This window comes from Cheilinus undulatus, linkage group 13 (assembly GCF_018320785.1).
Source record: "Cheilinus undulatus linkage group 13, ASM1832078v1, whole genome shotgun sequence".
Taxonomy (NCBI): domain Eukaryota; kingdom Metazoa; phylum Chordata; class Actinopteri; order Labriformes; family Labridae; genus Cheilinus; species Cheilinus undulatus.
Window position 1 is genome coordinate 38,251,827 of NC_054877.1, and position 15,461 is coordinate 38,267,287.

At 38.9% G+C, this 15,461-nt stretch overlaps 1 protein-coding gene across 1 annotated transcript in view; it reads right to left on the bottom strand.

Moving 5' to 3' along the window:
- LOC121520234 (sodium channel protein type 4 subunit alpha B-like) overlaps positions 1–15,461 on the bottom strand; it is a 72,346-nt gene that overhangs the window by 22,246 nt on the left and 34,639 nt on the right. The window contains exons 11-18 of the mRNA XM_041803609.1: positions 13,972–14,169; positions 13,683–13,874; positions 12,025–12,396; positions 11,783–11,915; positions 11,046–11,284; positions 9,218–9,391; positions 8,590–8,946; positions 2,245–2,655 (exon numbers count right to left, since the gene is read on the bottom strand). Of these exons, the coding sequence (XP_041659543.1) occupies positions 2,245–2,655; positions 8,590–8,946; positions 9,218–9,391; positions 11,046–11,284; positions 11,783–11,915; positions 12,025–12,396; positions 13,683–13,874; positions 13,972–14,169 (2,076 nt within the window). The remainder of the gene's footprint in view (positions 1–2,244; positions 2,656–8,589; positions 8,947–9,217; positions 9,392–11,045; positions 11,285–11,782; positions 11,916–12,024; positions 12,397–13,682; positions 13,875–13,971; positions 14,170–15,461) is intronic.

The window sequence follows — 15,461 nt, forward strand, 5'->3', positions numbered from 1 at the left end:
TCAGTACCTCGATTTTGAAGTCACAGGTTGGTTTGTTTTTGGTCCAGTAATTATAGCAGAATTACTTTTTCTTAATTTGGAACTATTTTACTTAATGAGATATATTAAAACAAATAGGCTGAGTAAATTACTTTTAAATTAGGAATAATTCTGCAACATCCTTCCAAAAGGTCTTCAATGAATAAGAATACTGAAATACATTTTCAAATACTAGGTTATTTATTTCTATTGATGTATTGAAATATTTATACCCTTTCCTCTAATACTCAAATTTCCCAGTCTACCTTGAACATATCATCATAAGTTAGCTCATTAAGCACACTAATTAATGTCTACCCTGTCGATTTCAACAGACAACAGCACTGGATTATTTCTTTATCTGATGGGACTTTCCACAAAGGATGTGAGCACTTTTCATAGCCCACCCAAGCAGATAAGGAAATTAGAGTCTGTCTGGAGTCTGAGGATATAGCTGCTTCCTTTGCTATGACCCAACTGCAGACATGTCGGAATCCCCTTCTCCCCCTCCCCAGAAGCCGACAGTCGAAGGTACCGCATTTAGATTTATTATGAGTTACAAAAACAGAGAACCAGTGTTTTAATAAAGAGACCTTATATCATGGCAAGTTCATGAATGGCTCGTGAGACTTTTTGTTGAAAGGCAGAAGATAAGAATTTCTTTTTTGGCTCAGTTAATTTTAACGAATGTTAAAACCCTTTTTTCTCAACAACTTATATGGTATGCTTTAAAAATAATTTTTTGCCACTTTTGTCCTCTCAGAAATTGCAAGAAAAAGGCTTTTAAACATCCAAAATGAAATGTGTTTTCTGTTGTTTCTCCTAGTCCTAGTGATTTTCATGTTTGTGTGGTGCCATTTCAAATACATGAATTGATCCACTGGACCTGCTGTCAGCGAAGCACCTGCTGAAAAATGTCCACACTACTTTTGTTTCTTCCTTGTCTTTGTCCACTGTTGTATTTTACATGGGAACTGTTCCCAAACAGGAGACTTTTACCAGGGAATTTTCAGGCTGTTGCTATTTTCTGTGTCTGCACGGTTGCCAGGATGGTGTGGGTCATCTCCCCCTCTGTGTAAGAGGCCCATACAGATTTGATACAGTACAATACCTTTATACCCCTAATCTGTACTGCTATTGTTACAATAAAAAAAAGAAAAATAGAAAAAAAAAAAAACTAGGCCTGTTAATATAAACATGTTAACGCTTTTTATTAATCTGGAAAGCTTAACATGTTAAAGGTTAAAGGCGGGTCAAATGTAGCCAGCAATGATGAATGAGGAGACAGACTCAGGCCTGCTTCACGGCAAATTTCATTTCAAGTCTGGATGAAACCAAAGTTGTGTATACATACTGCGGTGAGAAACTGCCTTATTCCGAAGCACAACAAGTCTGAAGTACCACATCCGGGCAAAACACATCTTTTCTAATGTTAACAAAGACGCTAACAACATCATGGGATCAAGCCATAGTGCCAAGCTATACCAGCGCAGTCCGGCAGACCTGGATTTGTCCCCAAAATGACAACATCTAAGCTAACTAACGCGATCGCTAACAGGTCCCCAGAGACTGCAGACCACTGACATCATTGACAGCAAGGGGCCTTAAGACATCATCTGGGTTGCCTCGGAGGACCCATGCCACAGAACACCTACGAGAACTACTGTCACAAGAATCCATCAGCTGTATGACAGCTAAGAACACATACAAAAATGCTGCGACAACATTAGACTTTTGAACAGCGCTGTCACTACACTGTGTAGTACTGTTATGGTGCATAAACCCACTATGTATCTGCAATCTAACTGCAGAAAGAGTGCAACGTTGGCATGGTTATTTACAGAAATGTAAACTCTTTTATCCACAGAAATCTATATCAAGCACATGGGGATTGGGATACAAATTCTTGTTCCTCTTCTTTCTGCATTGGTTTTGGTGTGAAATCTCGATCTGCATGCTTCTGCCTTCATCGACATCAGTAACCAAACAGCATTACAGCAGCCACCACTCAAAGGCAAATCACCTGCTTGGACATGTACTAAGACCCCCTTTTGTGCACAAAATGTTCAAATAGGTCAACCACGATTGAGGGTGGCTGTAAGTTAACCTTTAAATTAAGCAAATCTGTAAAATCTTTTCAAATCGTTTTGTTTTCCAAAAAACAGGACAAAAGCACATATGAGCATTCAGTCGCAGTGTGAAGGAAATTAAATTTTAAAAACTCACCGGTTTGTTGGCTTCATCCTCAGACGAATCAGAAATCTCCTCCTCCTCAAGAAACTCCACATCCGACTCTCCAGGTGCGATGGGAACAATAACAGTCAAGTTTGGGTTTGTCATATAGCTGTCCTCCTCTGGTATGATGTACTTCTCTCCATAGCGTCCACATACTCCCCCGTTGCTCTCCACATGATTCCCAATGGTCTTAATGGTAAGACTTGCTTTTTTGTCCTTTTGCATCTTACTCCTCCGGCTACGTCTGAAAAGGCCGATGATGTTTGTAATTAGCCAGGAGACACCTGTACTTATACGAGCGATGGCGATCTGGATGTTGTTCAAATCGCCGTCTTCATCTGGGGCAGAGAGGTTGTCGGAGCTGAAGGAGCTGAGCAGCAGGGCCAGGAAAAGATTCAGCACCTGTTGATTGAAATTCTGATTTATTTCATTTGATTTGAATATTAATTTAAAAAAATACTTTTTAGACATTGAACATGAATGTGGTAGAGTATGCTGGATTTGCATTGTGCTTCAACCAACACTGACCTTTATAAATCAGAGCATAATTTAGCAAGTAAAAACAGCAGCATTAGTGATCCTACTGCATGACATGATATCCCACTTATAATGTAAACACTGGAAAATCCTGCATTGTAGATTGAGGAGGATATTCTCCCCAGTTATGCTGAGAAACATATGGCCTTGGCTTTTTTGAGCTACAGTGAACTCAAGTTTCCAAACATAAAACTCCCAAGTAATCCGTCTACTAGCTTAGAGAGCAGCACAGTAGCATGTTTTGTGTGTGTGGGTGTGTGTGCGTGTACAGAGTGATGTGCACAGTTGTTAAGGATCATCTTTAGCCACTGAGCCAGTCAGCGATGGGGAGCATGAGCAGATGATTAGTGATGAATGCCCTCCGACCTTCTCGCCCCTAAGCATCCTGGATAATCCGTTGGATAAACAGCTTTCCCACGATTCATGTGTGGAGGAGGTTTCTGTCCATTAAACTCTATAAGAAGCACTGTTGTCATCTGCTCTTTGCCCTGACAAGACAACACAGACACTAAAAGATGTCTGCATGCAGTAACTGTAAAACACCACCAACAGCTCTGAGCTCTTAGGTAATGGTGTTAGAGTTGCTGAATGATGAGCTTGGAGTTCACCATTTGCTAAGCTGCCCTTGTAGGTACTGCTGCAACTACTGTCAAGTTGTTCTGCACAGAACATGAAGGGAGTTTACAAAAACAAACAAGGCAGATCTTCAGTTTTATAAAGGCTAACAAAAACAGGCTTTTCATTGCTGCATGGCTGAGTGTTCAAAGCTAATTTTATGATATGTAGCTAGCTCATGTATGCTAATATTTACAAAAAAACAAAAAAGTTTTTTAAACTTTGGGTCTTGAGATCAAAACTTTGGATGTATTTAATAGGGATGCCCCTATCAAGTTTGTGCTGCCACTCAGATACAGATAATCTATAAACAAGACTGGCCAATACCAATACTGACACATACAGATCATCTATGAATGAGACCAGCCAGATACTGACACTGACACTGATAAAGATACAGATACAAGTCATTTTTAGTATTTTGATGTGTCAGTTACTTTAGTGGTTAGCCACTCTACTTTAACCTGACATGCCAGTTGGACTGTTTCATACACCCATTGCATGGGATACATTACTCATACATCTGTGAAACCTCCCATACAAAGTGTTTGGGAAGGGCAGGATTTAAAAACATCTGGTGACTGGACAAACATTCCGTCTGTTGCATTCATTATGGGGCAATCAGTGAGTCATGGCAAAATAGGGTAGTAGGCATGTGCAGTACTGTTATGTAACGTGATCTTGGCAGGCCGCTGCTGTCGTCATCTTTGAATGATGGAGCTAACTGGTGGATAAAACTCATGCTGGCTGTTTTTAACAGCTTACAGCGCAACTGAATCCTTCCTCTAACTATGTCCTCATTCTCCTCAAATGACACTGATTGGTCCAGTCTGTTTCAGATTGGAGTTTTGCAAGATGGATCAGCCTGATGGCAGAAATGGAATCTGCTTTGCATCATGAGTCTACTTATCACGGTAGTGTAATGGGACCTCCTACAGGTGGCAGTGTAATTTACAGACCACAAAAGTCATCCATATTAAGCCAATAGCATGCTTTCACCAAATGAGGAATCATATGCGAGCTGAAAGAGCCGGAAGAGCAGGCTCTACTAGCTGAACTGAGGTGAATGATCCGGATCTCTGAAATAAGCCGGAATTCCGACCACTAGTCTCCTAACCAGCCTTGGTGTCAATTTTAGATAAAGCTCTGCCATTAATCAAGTCCTGCCCTTCCCAAAAGTTTCTATGGGAGCTTTCCCAGATGAATGTCAAATATTTTCATGCAATGGATATATGAGCTAATCTGGAGTGTCAGGTTTGCTGTTTCCTGCCTACAGGGCTTTATGATTTAAACTTTAGTGTCCATCAATTCTCAACCCACAGACATAAGGGGCAGCACAATTACACAGCCGCAAAAGAATTCAGTCAGGCATTTCAACAGGTATCCCAGATAGTTGCCCAGACATCAGGTTTTAACCTAGTCTTGTTTAAAAACTATTCTGTGTGCTTCTGCCCAGGACAGCTGAAGTGAGACAGCATATATATGGGGAGAGAATTGGGAAAGAAAAGTACCAAACAGCAATAGGATTGAGATCTGAACCTGCAATCAGCCTGTCAAAAACTGTCTTACTAAATTCTTAAAGTCTATGGCAAGGTTTAAAAAATATATGCTTATACAGAACAGCTGAATTAATTGTTGTTATAGCTAACCTTTATACTTCAGTTAGAAACTATATTCTGAAATGAGCCAAGAATGATACAGAAAAGCCAGAAATACACTCTTGATTCTTCTCTCGACTTGCATAATACTTGAGGATAAGTTCATAAGTCAAGTCTAAGCAACAACAAAATGAAAACAAATGGATTAGGGTGAAAAAACATGATAATAATAAATGAGAAAGACTACTCTCTCAACAGAAACAACAAGTGATTACATAAATTTCAAGAATCTGCACTAAAATGGCACCACATTCAAAGAAAAAGCACACTGAACATGAATAAATTCTGGCAGCTGGCTGTCTATACTTCCGGGATTTTTTTTTATCTGTCCTCATTAACGTTAGATTACAGGACACACAGCTGGGCTGTAAATCACCATATGTGCCAATGAATTAATGTACATACAGTACACTTTATGGCACAGCATTAGAGAGCATGGAAGATTAATACTTTGTGAGCAGTGATGTTTTGTTAATTTCTAATTCTGTGTGAAACTTTACACCTCAGAAAATGACCTCAGGAAATGACCAGCGGCCTCAGCTGATCCTTTGTACAGCCTTTAGGTCACATTTTTACCCATAAGGCTTAGTTCATTAGCAGTGGATCAAACACTCAGCTGTGGTGGACATGATGCTGCAGTAAAGCTGCCCTCACACATTGCGTGTCTGTGATATGGTTACAGTTTGTACAATAGCATGTGTAGATAATACATACTTAGTAGAGACAACAGATGGCTTATATGTTGTCCAGACATGATCTGTTTTGAAGTCTGCTAATGCTAATCTAAACGACTGTTAGCATGATGCTGTGGCAGAAACACATTCTCGGTGTAGAGGAGCACTGAGTTAAAAATACATAAACAAAGCCTACTTAGATTTCTGATCTTTCAGAAACAGTACGATGACGAGCCACCAGTGACTGTTCAAGGATGTCTCGTCCTGATAATATGGAATCACCAGTCCTCACTCATTGGTGCAACATAATCCCTGATTACTCGTGACATCATCATTTGGATTTGAAAGCAGATACAGTTGGTTGCATTGACATGCAATTGGATTTCTTTCGAGGCAGTCTTCCTGTTTTCATATACTGTTAAAGGATAAGGTTGGCATTAACCTGTGTTTATGTTATTGCCAACAAATCCAATAAAGAAAACAAAAAAAGCCATCCTTTTTGCTCTGATTCAGATATTTTCTGACCTCCAAAGCTTATCCATGGCTGTCTGCTTTAAAGCCAACCGATTCCACTGACAATTTCAACTGAAACTTGAACCCACAGTGACTAGTTTTAACTGTGAAACTATAAAACACTGTGTAGACAGAGTTAATAAGCCAGTTAATGAATGATGAGCTTTTAAGAGAGTACTTCATATGCATGTACAAGGGGATCAACAAACTGATAAAAAGCAGAAAAATGACTCCAGAAATGGACAGTGACAGGGCACAGGTGAAAACACAGGTCCTCCTTGGTCAGCAGAGAACTGCATTTAAAAAAAATCAAACCCTATTCATAATTTGCCCTCTTCCTCTTAGAAAGATATAGCTTTTATCTTTGTTCAATTTTGCAATGTTTATTTTTGTATTTTCATCTCTTATGAGTAGCTTATGAAATGATGTGAAAAGGAGCTACAGATTAGACTTGAACCTGGGTTGCACATACAGCCTAATACATGGGGAAGCTAACCCCTGGACCGCTGTAGAAGCATTCATCTGTTTTATTTATTGCACAACGGCTGTGCAGTCCATGGAGGCTATGTAAGGGATTAAAAAATGTTAGAATGAGAGGATGATGCAGCACCTGAAGCTTAGTGTTAGTTTATGTAGGACTCTGAAGTCATACACCCAATCAGCTGATTCAGTTATTGTCTGCAAACAATAACAGTGTATTCTCTCTACAAGGTGCTCTATTTAAATATGACATCCTTCTCACTGATCGCTGCCTGCTGATCACACTGTGCTGCTGCCAAGTAAGCTTCACCTCCAGCTCTCCTCCCTCCTCCTTTCCAGCTGAAAGCTTCTGTTGCACCCTCCTGTTTACTTTTATGCTGCAAAGCAGTTGAATTTTGCTAAGCTAAGTTTAATTTTGCTTGACATGCATTGCAATAAATGTGCCTATCTATGTTTCTTGTAATGCACTCCCTGGAAGGTCAAAATATTCTACTTGGCTAACTCAGATAGCATGTTTTGATCAGAGCCTTCATTGCCAAACAAAATTGTACATACAGTTGGCAACAAACAGAGAGAAAGCCCCAGACTCAACTTGATGTAATGTGCATCCATCCTTTCATATTAATTTTCTCAATCAACAGAATTAAAAATTTGAGAAACCAAATCTGTAAGCTGCAGTCCAAAATATCAATGAATGGTTTATCAACAAAGTATAACCACTGTATGTAGGCAGATTTACCATATTGAATCTCACATAGCTACAAATACATGCATTACATAAATTCTTGGCATCCTACAATTATATATCCTCTTTTATTGCCTGCAAAAACAAACAAGCTGACCAGATCAAATGTCTATCTTAACTTTTATTCTATCTAAAACAACAGCTAGTAAGTGTTGATCTAATTGGAAATCGTGCATGATTTGACATTGTAGAGAACATAGTACTGGTTGAAAAGGGGTAGGTGACTCTGGAACTGTCTTAGATTGGCTCTTGTCTTGTCAGAACATTTTCAGCTACTGCCGGTGAATATGTGCCATCTGTTGAAACCCTGTCTTGTGGTGTCTGTGACGGTTCTGTCCTGGGCTCCTGTTGCTTTCTTTTCATCTGCTGCCCTTTGGGCATCTTTAAAGGCCTTTTTACAATTTCTCCCATCATTATTATGCAGATGACATTCAGATATACATCTCTTTTAAATCTGAAAATGTCTATATGTATTTAGTGCTTGATTTTGTTGCTTGTAAAAAGCTATGATGGTAGGCAATTTTCTTCAGTTGAACTCTGTCAAGACAAGTTTTTTTTTAATCTTTGCTGCTAAAAATGTTATAACAGATATGATGAGAAAGCTTAGTTCTCTTTCTCCTTTCATTAAACCTGAGTGTAAAATGCGTCCAGCTCTGAGCCTGGAGCCGTATGTGAATGGTTTGGTTCACGTGTCCTTTACCATTACAGGAAAACCACCAAATATAAGCCTGCTGTGTCCAGAGCAAAACAAAGGTTGTTCACCTATACTCTTGTTTTATAATGGTGTAACTACTAGAACTCTTTAACCTGCTTTACTTATTCTTTTTTGAATCACTTACAACTGGTCCAAATTGCTGTCGGGGTTAAAGGATAGAGTGCATGACTGTGTTTACTGTAATGATGTAAAAGGCAAACCAGGGAAACAGTGTCCAAAAAATGTGTATTTAGAAATGTTAGTACATCAATGAAGATATTTGCAGAATACACTGTATTCAGCCTCAGATATTTAGTAGCTCTATAATTCAAATTCAATTGCAAATAAATCTTTGTTTGGTCCTCAGGATTTTGAATAAAGAAGTTTAAAAATATATAGAAAAATTACAAAAGTACTCACCACCAAGTTCCCAATGACCATGACCAACATGAACACCAGGATACAAAGAGGCTGCCCGGCCACTTCCATACAATCCCACATGGTTTCAATCCACTCGCCGCACAGCACCCTGAACACGATGAGGAACGAGTGGAAGAAGTCCTTCATGTGCCAGCGAGGCAGCTGGCAGTCAAAGGAGATCTTACAAACATAGTCCTGGTAGTTCTTTCCAAATAGCTGCATGCCCACCACAGCAAAGATGAAGACGATGATGGCCAGCACCAGCGTCAGGTTTCCCAAAGCGCCCACAGAATTCCCGATGATCTTGATGAGGGTGTTCAGAGTCGGCCAGGATTTAGCCAGCTTGAAAACTCGCAGCTGAGGAAAAGAACAAGGTAAAACAGTCAAATGATGCTGCTCCTTCACATAAAACTGTATGTATGAGTCTGTTGTAGTATAACATGCTTGAGAGTTCTAAATGAGCTATTACAGTAATAACTGATCTAAATTTACATTTTTACTCCTTCATCCAAGTCAATCAATCAGCTTTGATACGTTGCATTTTGAACAGGTATACAAAGGCAAAACAATGAAAAACGTTGAAATGGAGCATTTGAAAACAAGAACAAAAGATTAATATTTCTCATACCAGTCTGAAGGACCTCAGGACAGACAGCCCCTCCACATTAGAGAGACCCAACTCCATCAGACTGAGGCAAACAATAACACCATCAAAGATATTCCAGCCCTGTTGGAAGTAATAGTAAGGGTCCATAGCAATCAGCTTCAGCACCATCTCTGCTGTAAAGATACCTGTGAACACCTGAAAAAGACAGTGGCATAGAAAAACAAGAGGTTGAAAAGTTGAATTTCATTGCACCCAGCAGCTGGCAAGGACACAGCAAGGAAAGCACATATAAACCTACTATATGCCTATGCTATGCATCAAAAAGTAGATAAATTATGTGCCTGAATGTTTGGTGAAGATACTTATTGCAAGGTATTACTGGCTAAAGTTGTTAGATGGAAACCAGAACCAAAGCGGAGTAAAGTAGGACTGAAATTCAATAAGGTGAGCTCAAGCACAACAACATGAATGCCAGTAATGCTCTGACAATATTTTGCTAACAGGTTATCTAAAAAAACTTTGCTAAGGAACAATATACCAATGATGTATTTACAGGTTCTTATGACACAGGTTCTTAGTTTGCTTAAAGTAGAGCTTTAACTGAGTGGATAGCTGTACCGTTAGCAAGTGTAAGCCACAAATATACAAGTTATTCAATAGAAATGATCAAGAGCATGTCACAATGCCCTTCCAAAATAATATAAAAAAAACCCCTGTAATTATGCCGACTAACTATTTGTCTCAAAGAACATGGTTCAAGTCCCTAGAAAGTACAACTGAAGTCTAAGGTTGTCCCCAGAATTTAAGGCAAATTGCAAATAAACTGTACTTAGAACACAAGCAACTTGGACAAGTCATTCATTCATTTATCTGGTTTGAAGTATATTTTTATATAAGAAGACACCTTAACCCTCTGAACCCTAGGCTATTTTTAACCGTTTTGTCTCGTCTGGACTTATTGTCTTGAAAAGCTTGTAAAACATCAATCCTTTGGTGCACAGTTAAGCTCTAAACCTCCTTTTCGTCAGGACAACTGAGGCTTAAAGAACATGTGTGCTGCAGAAATGTCACATTTTCAAAAAGTTATGGAACTAGACAAAAGGAAAAACTAAACTGAAATTAAAATTCAAAGGTTTTTTACGTATGACACAGAGTGAACCATAATGACTACGATTTTTTGCACAAACTTGTTCTCCCATCTCTTGGGGACCAAAAAGTGAAAAAAAAATCTATCTCTGAAAATACATCCTCAACATATTCATTTATTGACAAAAAAGTCCTTGCACTTCTTAGAATTGGCTTTGTTGGTGCCATTATTCAAAGTAGTTCCTGTCTGCAGAGACATAGCGGGCCATATCGCAAGCTCCCTGTTTTTCTTTCTTTCTATTATGAGCTACACAGGTCATCTCTATTAGGATCTATGTAAGTCTAAACACATGCAAAGTTTGAAAAAATTTGACAAAGTATGATGCAACAACAGAACAGCCTGCCATTGGTTGTCACAGCCCGTAACAAAGCACTGTGGGATACAAAATTGTGGCTAGTGGCAGAAAATAAAATCAAAAATGGTAAAAAAAGACATTAAATATTGACGTTGGTGTGGATTTAATCCTTTAATACCCCAGAAAGTCACCCAAGTTTCAGGCTTTCAAGAAAAGCCGCCTAAAGGTCAAAAAGGCATAGATGATGCCATTAGAATGGCACAACAGCAAGCTTCAATAGTGTAAAGAAGAAATTGGCTACTGATGCCTTCTGTCCTCTCTGCTGTTCATCAGCAACACTTAAAATAAATTATGTCAATGATTGGAAACCTCCTCTCCCTTCCTATTCTTCATCAGAGCTCCCTTACCAGATTGCCCACTGAGAGCATGGTGTTGAACTCTTCAGTCATGGGGTAGTGTTCCAGTGCCATGAAGAGAGTGTTCAGCACAATGCAAATGGTGATTCCTAGGTCCAGGAAAGGATCCATCACCATGAACTTCACCCACTCCTTTATCTTCAGCCACCAAGGGGAGCAGTCCCAAATCATGTACTTCTTAGCAAAAGCTAACCAGCAGGGATGACACTTCTGTCTTGACTCTTGCAGCTCTGCGGAAACACAACAAAGTAAACAACTCATCTCGAGGTTTATGTTCAATTCACCCTTAATTCGTAGACCTGTTCTCTCTTTACTTCAAACACCAGTGCACTTAATGTACAAGTCATTGCTTTTATTCATTTTTGGGAAATGTATTTGGTGCTTGCTGTCTGAGAAAGATGCAAAAATGATCACTCTTGTGTCTTTATGGTAAATTAAAGTTAAATCCAGAAGACAGTTAGCTTAGCTCAATTTACAACAAGGATTCAGAATGGGAAAACCAGCTAGCCTGGCACTGTGTGCAGGCAAAGAAATCCTCTCTTCAGAACCTTGAATGTGAACTATGCTATGTTGTAAATTGAACTTTTTTCCCTAATTAGGTTCTTGTTAAAACTTCTATTTTTTTGGCATACAAGAATAAGTGTAATACTAATATTCTCATCTAGTAAAAAGAAATAAAGGAAAATTATTATTTTTCAAAACCATTTTCCTTTATTTCAAGGACTCACCATCCATGGCATCACTAAGAAAGCTGACTGAACTCAGCCCTCTTTTCCTAGTCACTGGTGGACGCTCGACTGCAGTTGGGGAAGGCTCTAGGATGGGTTTTGGAACTGTTTCCTCAGTGCCAAGAGGCTTCTGCTTGACAGGGAAAAGTTATTGAAATTTTAATCAGTGAGGTTTTAATCCAGGTGATCATATTAAGAGTTTTAGAGCACTACATTGTAAAAAAGCACATTATTTCACTCACTATGTCCTCCTTGACCCTCTCCATACTGTAAGCAGGTAGGTAGTTTGGAGTATGAAGTCCTGTTGTGGTAACTCCATTCTGGTCCAGGGAGATGTTGAGCCGGCCGTTGATGTTCACATTGGTTGTGAAGATTTGGGAGCAGTGACTCCGTACACTGCCTGTCCGTCTTTTCCAGGGTGTAGCAGTTGAGCTAGCGCGACTCCTGAAGGCGTCCCCGTGAATGCTGTACTCATCATCGCCGAAGTCAGCCTCTGAGTTGTTACGCACACGGAAAGAGCTGAATATGCTGATTTGACTTCCTCTGCGGGTGCTGAGGGGGTGAGAGGAGAGCGTGGCCAGCAGAGGGTGGGCAGGCAGGGGAGACAACGGTGGCTAGAGAGACACAGAGGAAATATTAGCTCCTGCAACTTTTAATATAATACAATATAATATATAATAAGATAATAACAATGTGACAGATTATGTTTTTAAAATTCCTGATACTTCTTTGGTACCATGCTTTAAAGCAATAATAATGATACAGGAGTGTTAGAAGAACATTTCCTTAGGCTTAAGACTACAAATGATAAAGTTTAAGTTTAAGAAACAACAGTTTCTTGAGAAAATCTATTAACTAAAACATTAACCTTAAAGGAGACCTATTCTACAAATTTTTCCTTTTCAATATGTCAATCTGGGACACCTATGGAGTTGTGCTGCTTGATTTGCAGGACATAAAACTCCTAATTTGTCTCACAGTTGTGTTTGTAAAATCCTAATTTTCACTGCTTTCCAGCCTCTGCCTGAAACGCTTTTCAGTGCTGTCTCTTTAAGACTCCCTTACCCCATGTTCCCACTCTCCTCTGATTGGCCAGCTCTGTGAAAGCTGCTGGGGGCAGAACCATGGGCAGTACCCATTGAGGTGTAGTGTTGGGCATTCAACTTCACATTAAAATATTTTTGTAATAAAGTATGTATTACTAAAATAGGTCTCCTTTAACTGGCTTACTCACATGGAAATATAAGCTAAATATGAACTGCAAAAAAGTGCAAACGCTGTCTGATAGGGATCACTGGATATCAGTGAGTCATTTTGTACATGCCCTCCAGCTGCATATTTCTCTGTGTAAAACAGTGTTCAAGCAAATCTGTTGAACACAGTGTTCAATACTGTACTTGTCAAAATAAGCATTTTGAATCTGTAATCGACCTCAAAGTCATAGTTGCAGACCACACTGGTGTAGCAGGGCAGCACTTGTTTAAAAAGTCAACAACATAAAATGCATCTCTTTGCTTTAATTTAATTCATAAATCAAAACTTTGGGGGAAACTGCTTCAAATTTTGGATCTAAAACATATTTGATTTGAAATGCAAAATAATGAAACTTTAAACATGCTATACAAGAATGATTAATTGCGATTACACACATCAAACACAGCAATTTATCACAATTTTAAAAACTGATTGTTTGACAGGCCTACTACTGTTTTTGGGAAACTCTGGGAGTTTTTCAACAATTTCTGATAACAGAAATTTAAAAAAATATCAAAAATACGGAGCCTGGGACTTCGTTTTTATTATTGGTATTAAACAGATATCAATATCATTTGATTTTTACAAGTATCAAATTAAATTTTGACAAATATGTTTAATATGAGAGCCTCAGATTGTGAATTACCATTGGCTCATCCAAGGGGTCAAACTTCTCATCAGCTGCTTCTTCTCCCGTTTCCTCTGACAGCGTCCTGTGCGATCTTCTTCTTCTACTGCTGCCCCGTCGCATGCTTCCTGCTGCTTTCAGGCAGAATGGAGACATCTCTGGAGACAACACTGAGTCCGTCTCTTGTGCTTGTGCTCTTTTTGCTGCCAACTTCACACACAAAAAAAGAAAGCAATATTGTATTATTATGCGTTTAAACTAAACTTATAACATGCAAATCTTTGCTGAATGTGTAAATTTCTCTTACTCTTTGCTCTCTACGAAGGTGTTCCATAGCCAGCTGAAACTCCCTCTCCTTCTGCCAGGCCTCAGCGATGGTCGCCTGATTCTGCTCCTCATATGCCATGGCCACAACAGCAAGGATGAGGTTGACCAGGTAGAACGAGCCCAAGAAGATCACCAGCACAAAGAAAACCATGTAGGTCTTCCCTGCAGAGCGCAGAGTCTGAGAGAGCAGAAATCAAGTCAGTACAAAAAAAGTTCAGATTTTTCTTTCATTTTTTGGACACAAAGCAATCCAAAAGAGCAAGCAACAGACACAGAAAATTAGTAAATTCATGGTAAAAAAAATAACATGTTCATCAATTCTCAAAGTGCCTTATTCACTTTTTAAAGTTACACTGAAATAACCTCAAAGAGTCAGATGATATGTACTCTTTGTAAAAAGAAATAACTACTAAAGTTACAGTCCACAACCTGTTTGTTTTTAGTTAGTAGTATAGATAGTATAGTTAAGCCTAGGAAATGTTCAAATCTAGTTCAATGCTGGTGTTGTTTCTTTATGTATTCTGTCATGAAATTAGGAGTAAAAGGACTAATTAGATTAATTAGGACTACAACATTGTAAAATGCTCTTGCATTTTGTTTAAATAGAAGTTTCTTTTTTTGAGTCAAGGCTGAAGGCACCTATTTACAGCTGCCATATAACATACAAAACATAATTTCAATATATTTGTTAATAAATATTATACTAATAATGGGTTCATAACTGAGTATTCCTTCTTTCTGCCTTTCTGTTCATGTTTTTTAATTTAACTTTCGGGGTTTACTGACTGTTTTAATAACATCTTCATCTCTGCCACTGTCATTATGTTTTAATATAATATGAAAAGCATTTTTAATTAGCTGGTTGCTGAAATGTGCTGCATGAATACAATTTCATTGGCTCACCTTGCTCTAAAACAGCTAGCAGCCAGATCTCTGTATCTTTTTTATTAGCAGAGTGGCCAATACATACATTTCCCTCAACTTAATTTTTTAAGGACTTAAGATGTGTTTTCAATAACACATTTTGCAAACAAAAGGAAATGTATGTGTAAATTCAAAGAAAGCTACTTGCATTCTGTTGCAATGTAATTCTAATAGTTTAACATAAGTCCAAACTTGCAAATCATAGACAAGATTTTGAGGGGGGCCAAGGCGACCCCTGGCCAACTAGATCTGATGTCATGGAGCCTTCAAACAAGGACTTTACATGCTTCGCATAGGTTTAGACTGCTGGATATCATATCACGGCATATTACTAGTTCTGTCACCATGTCTGTGGGTTCTTCCCAGCCCACATGCAGCATAGATTTGTCTAGATCCTTGGGCTGGACAGGCGGCCTGCTGTTGTGGATCCACCTGACTCCAACTACTTAATTTATCATTACTATTATTATCATCATTATCATTATCAAGGGCTGCGTGGTGGCGCAGGGGTTAGTGCTGTTGCCTTACAGTAAAAAGGATCCCAGT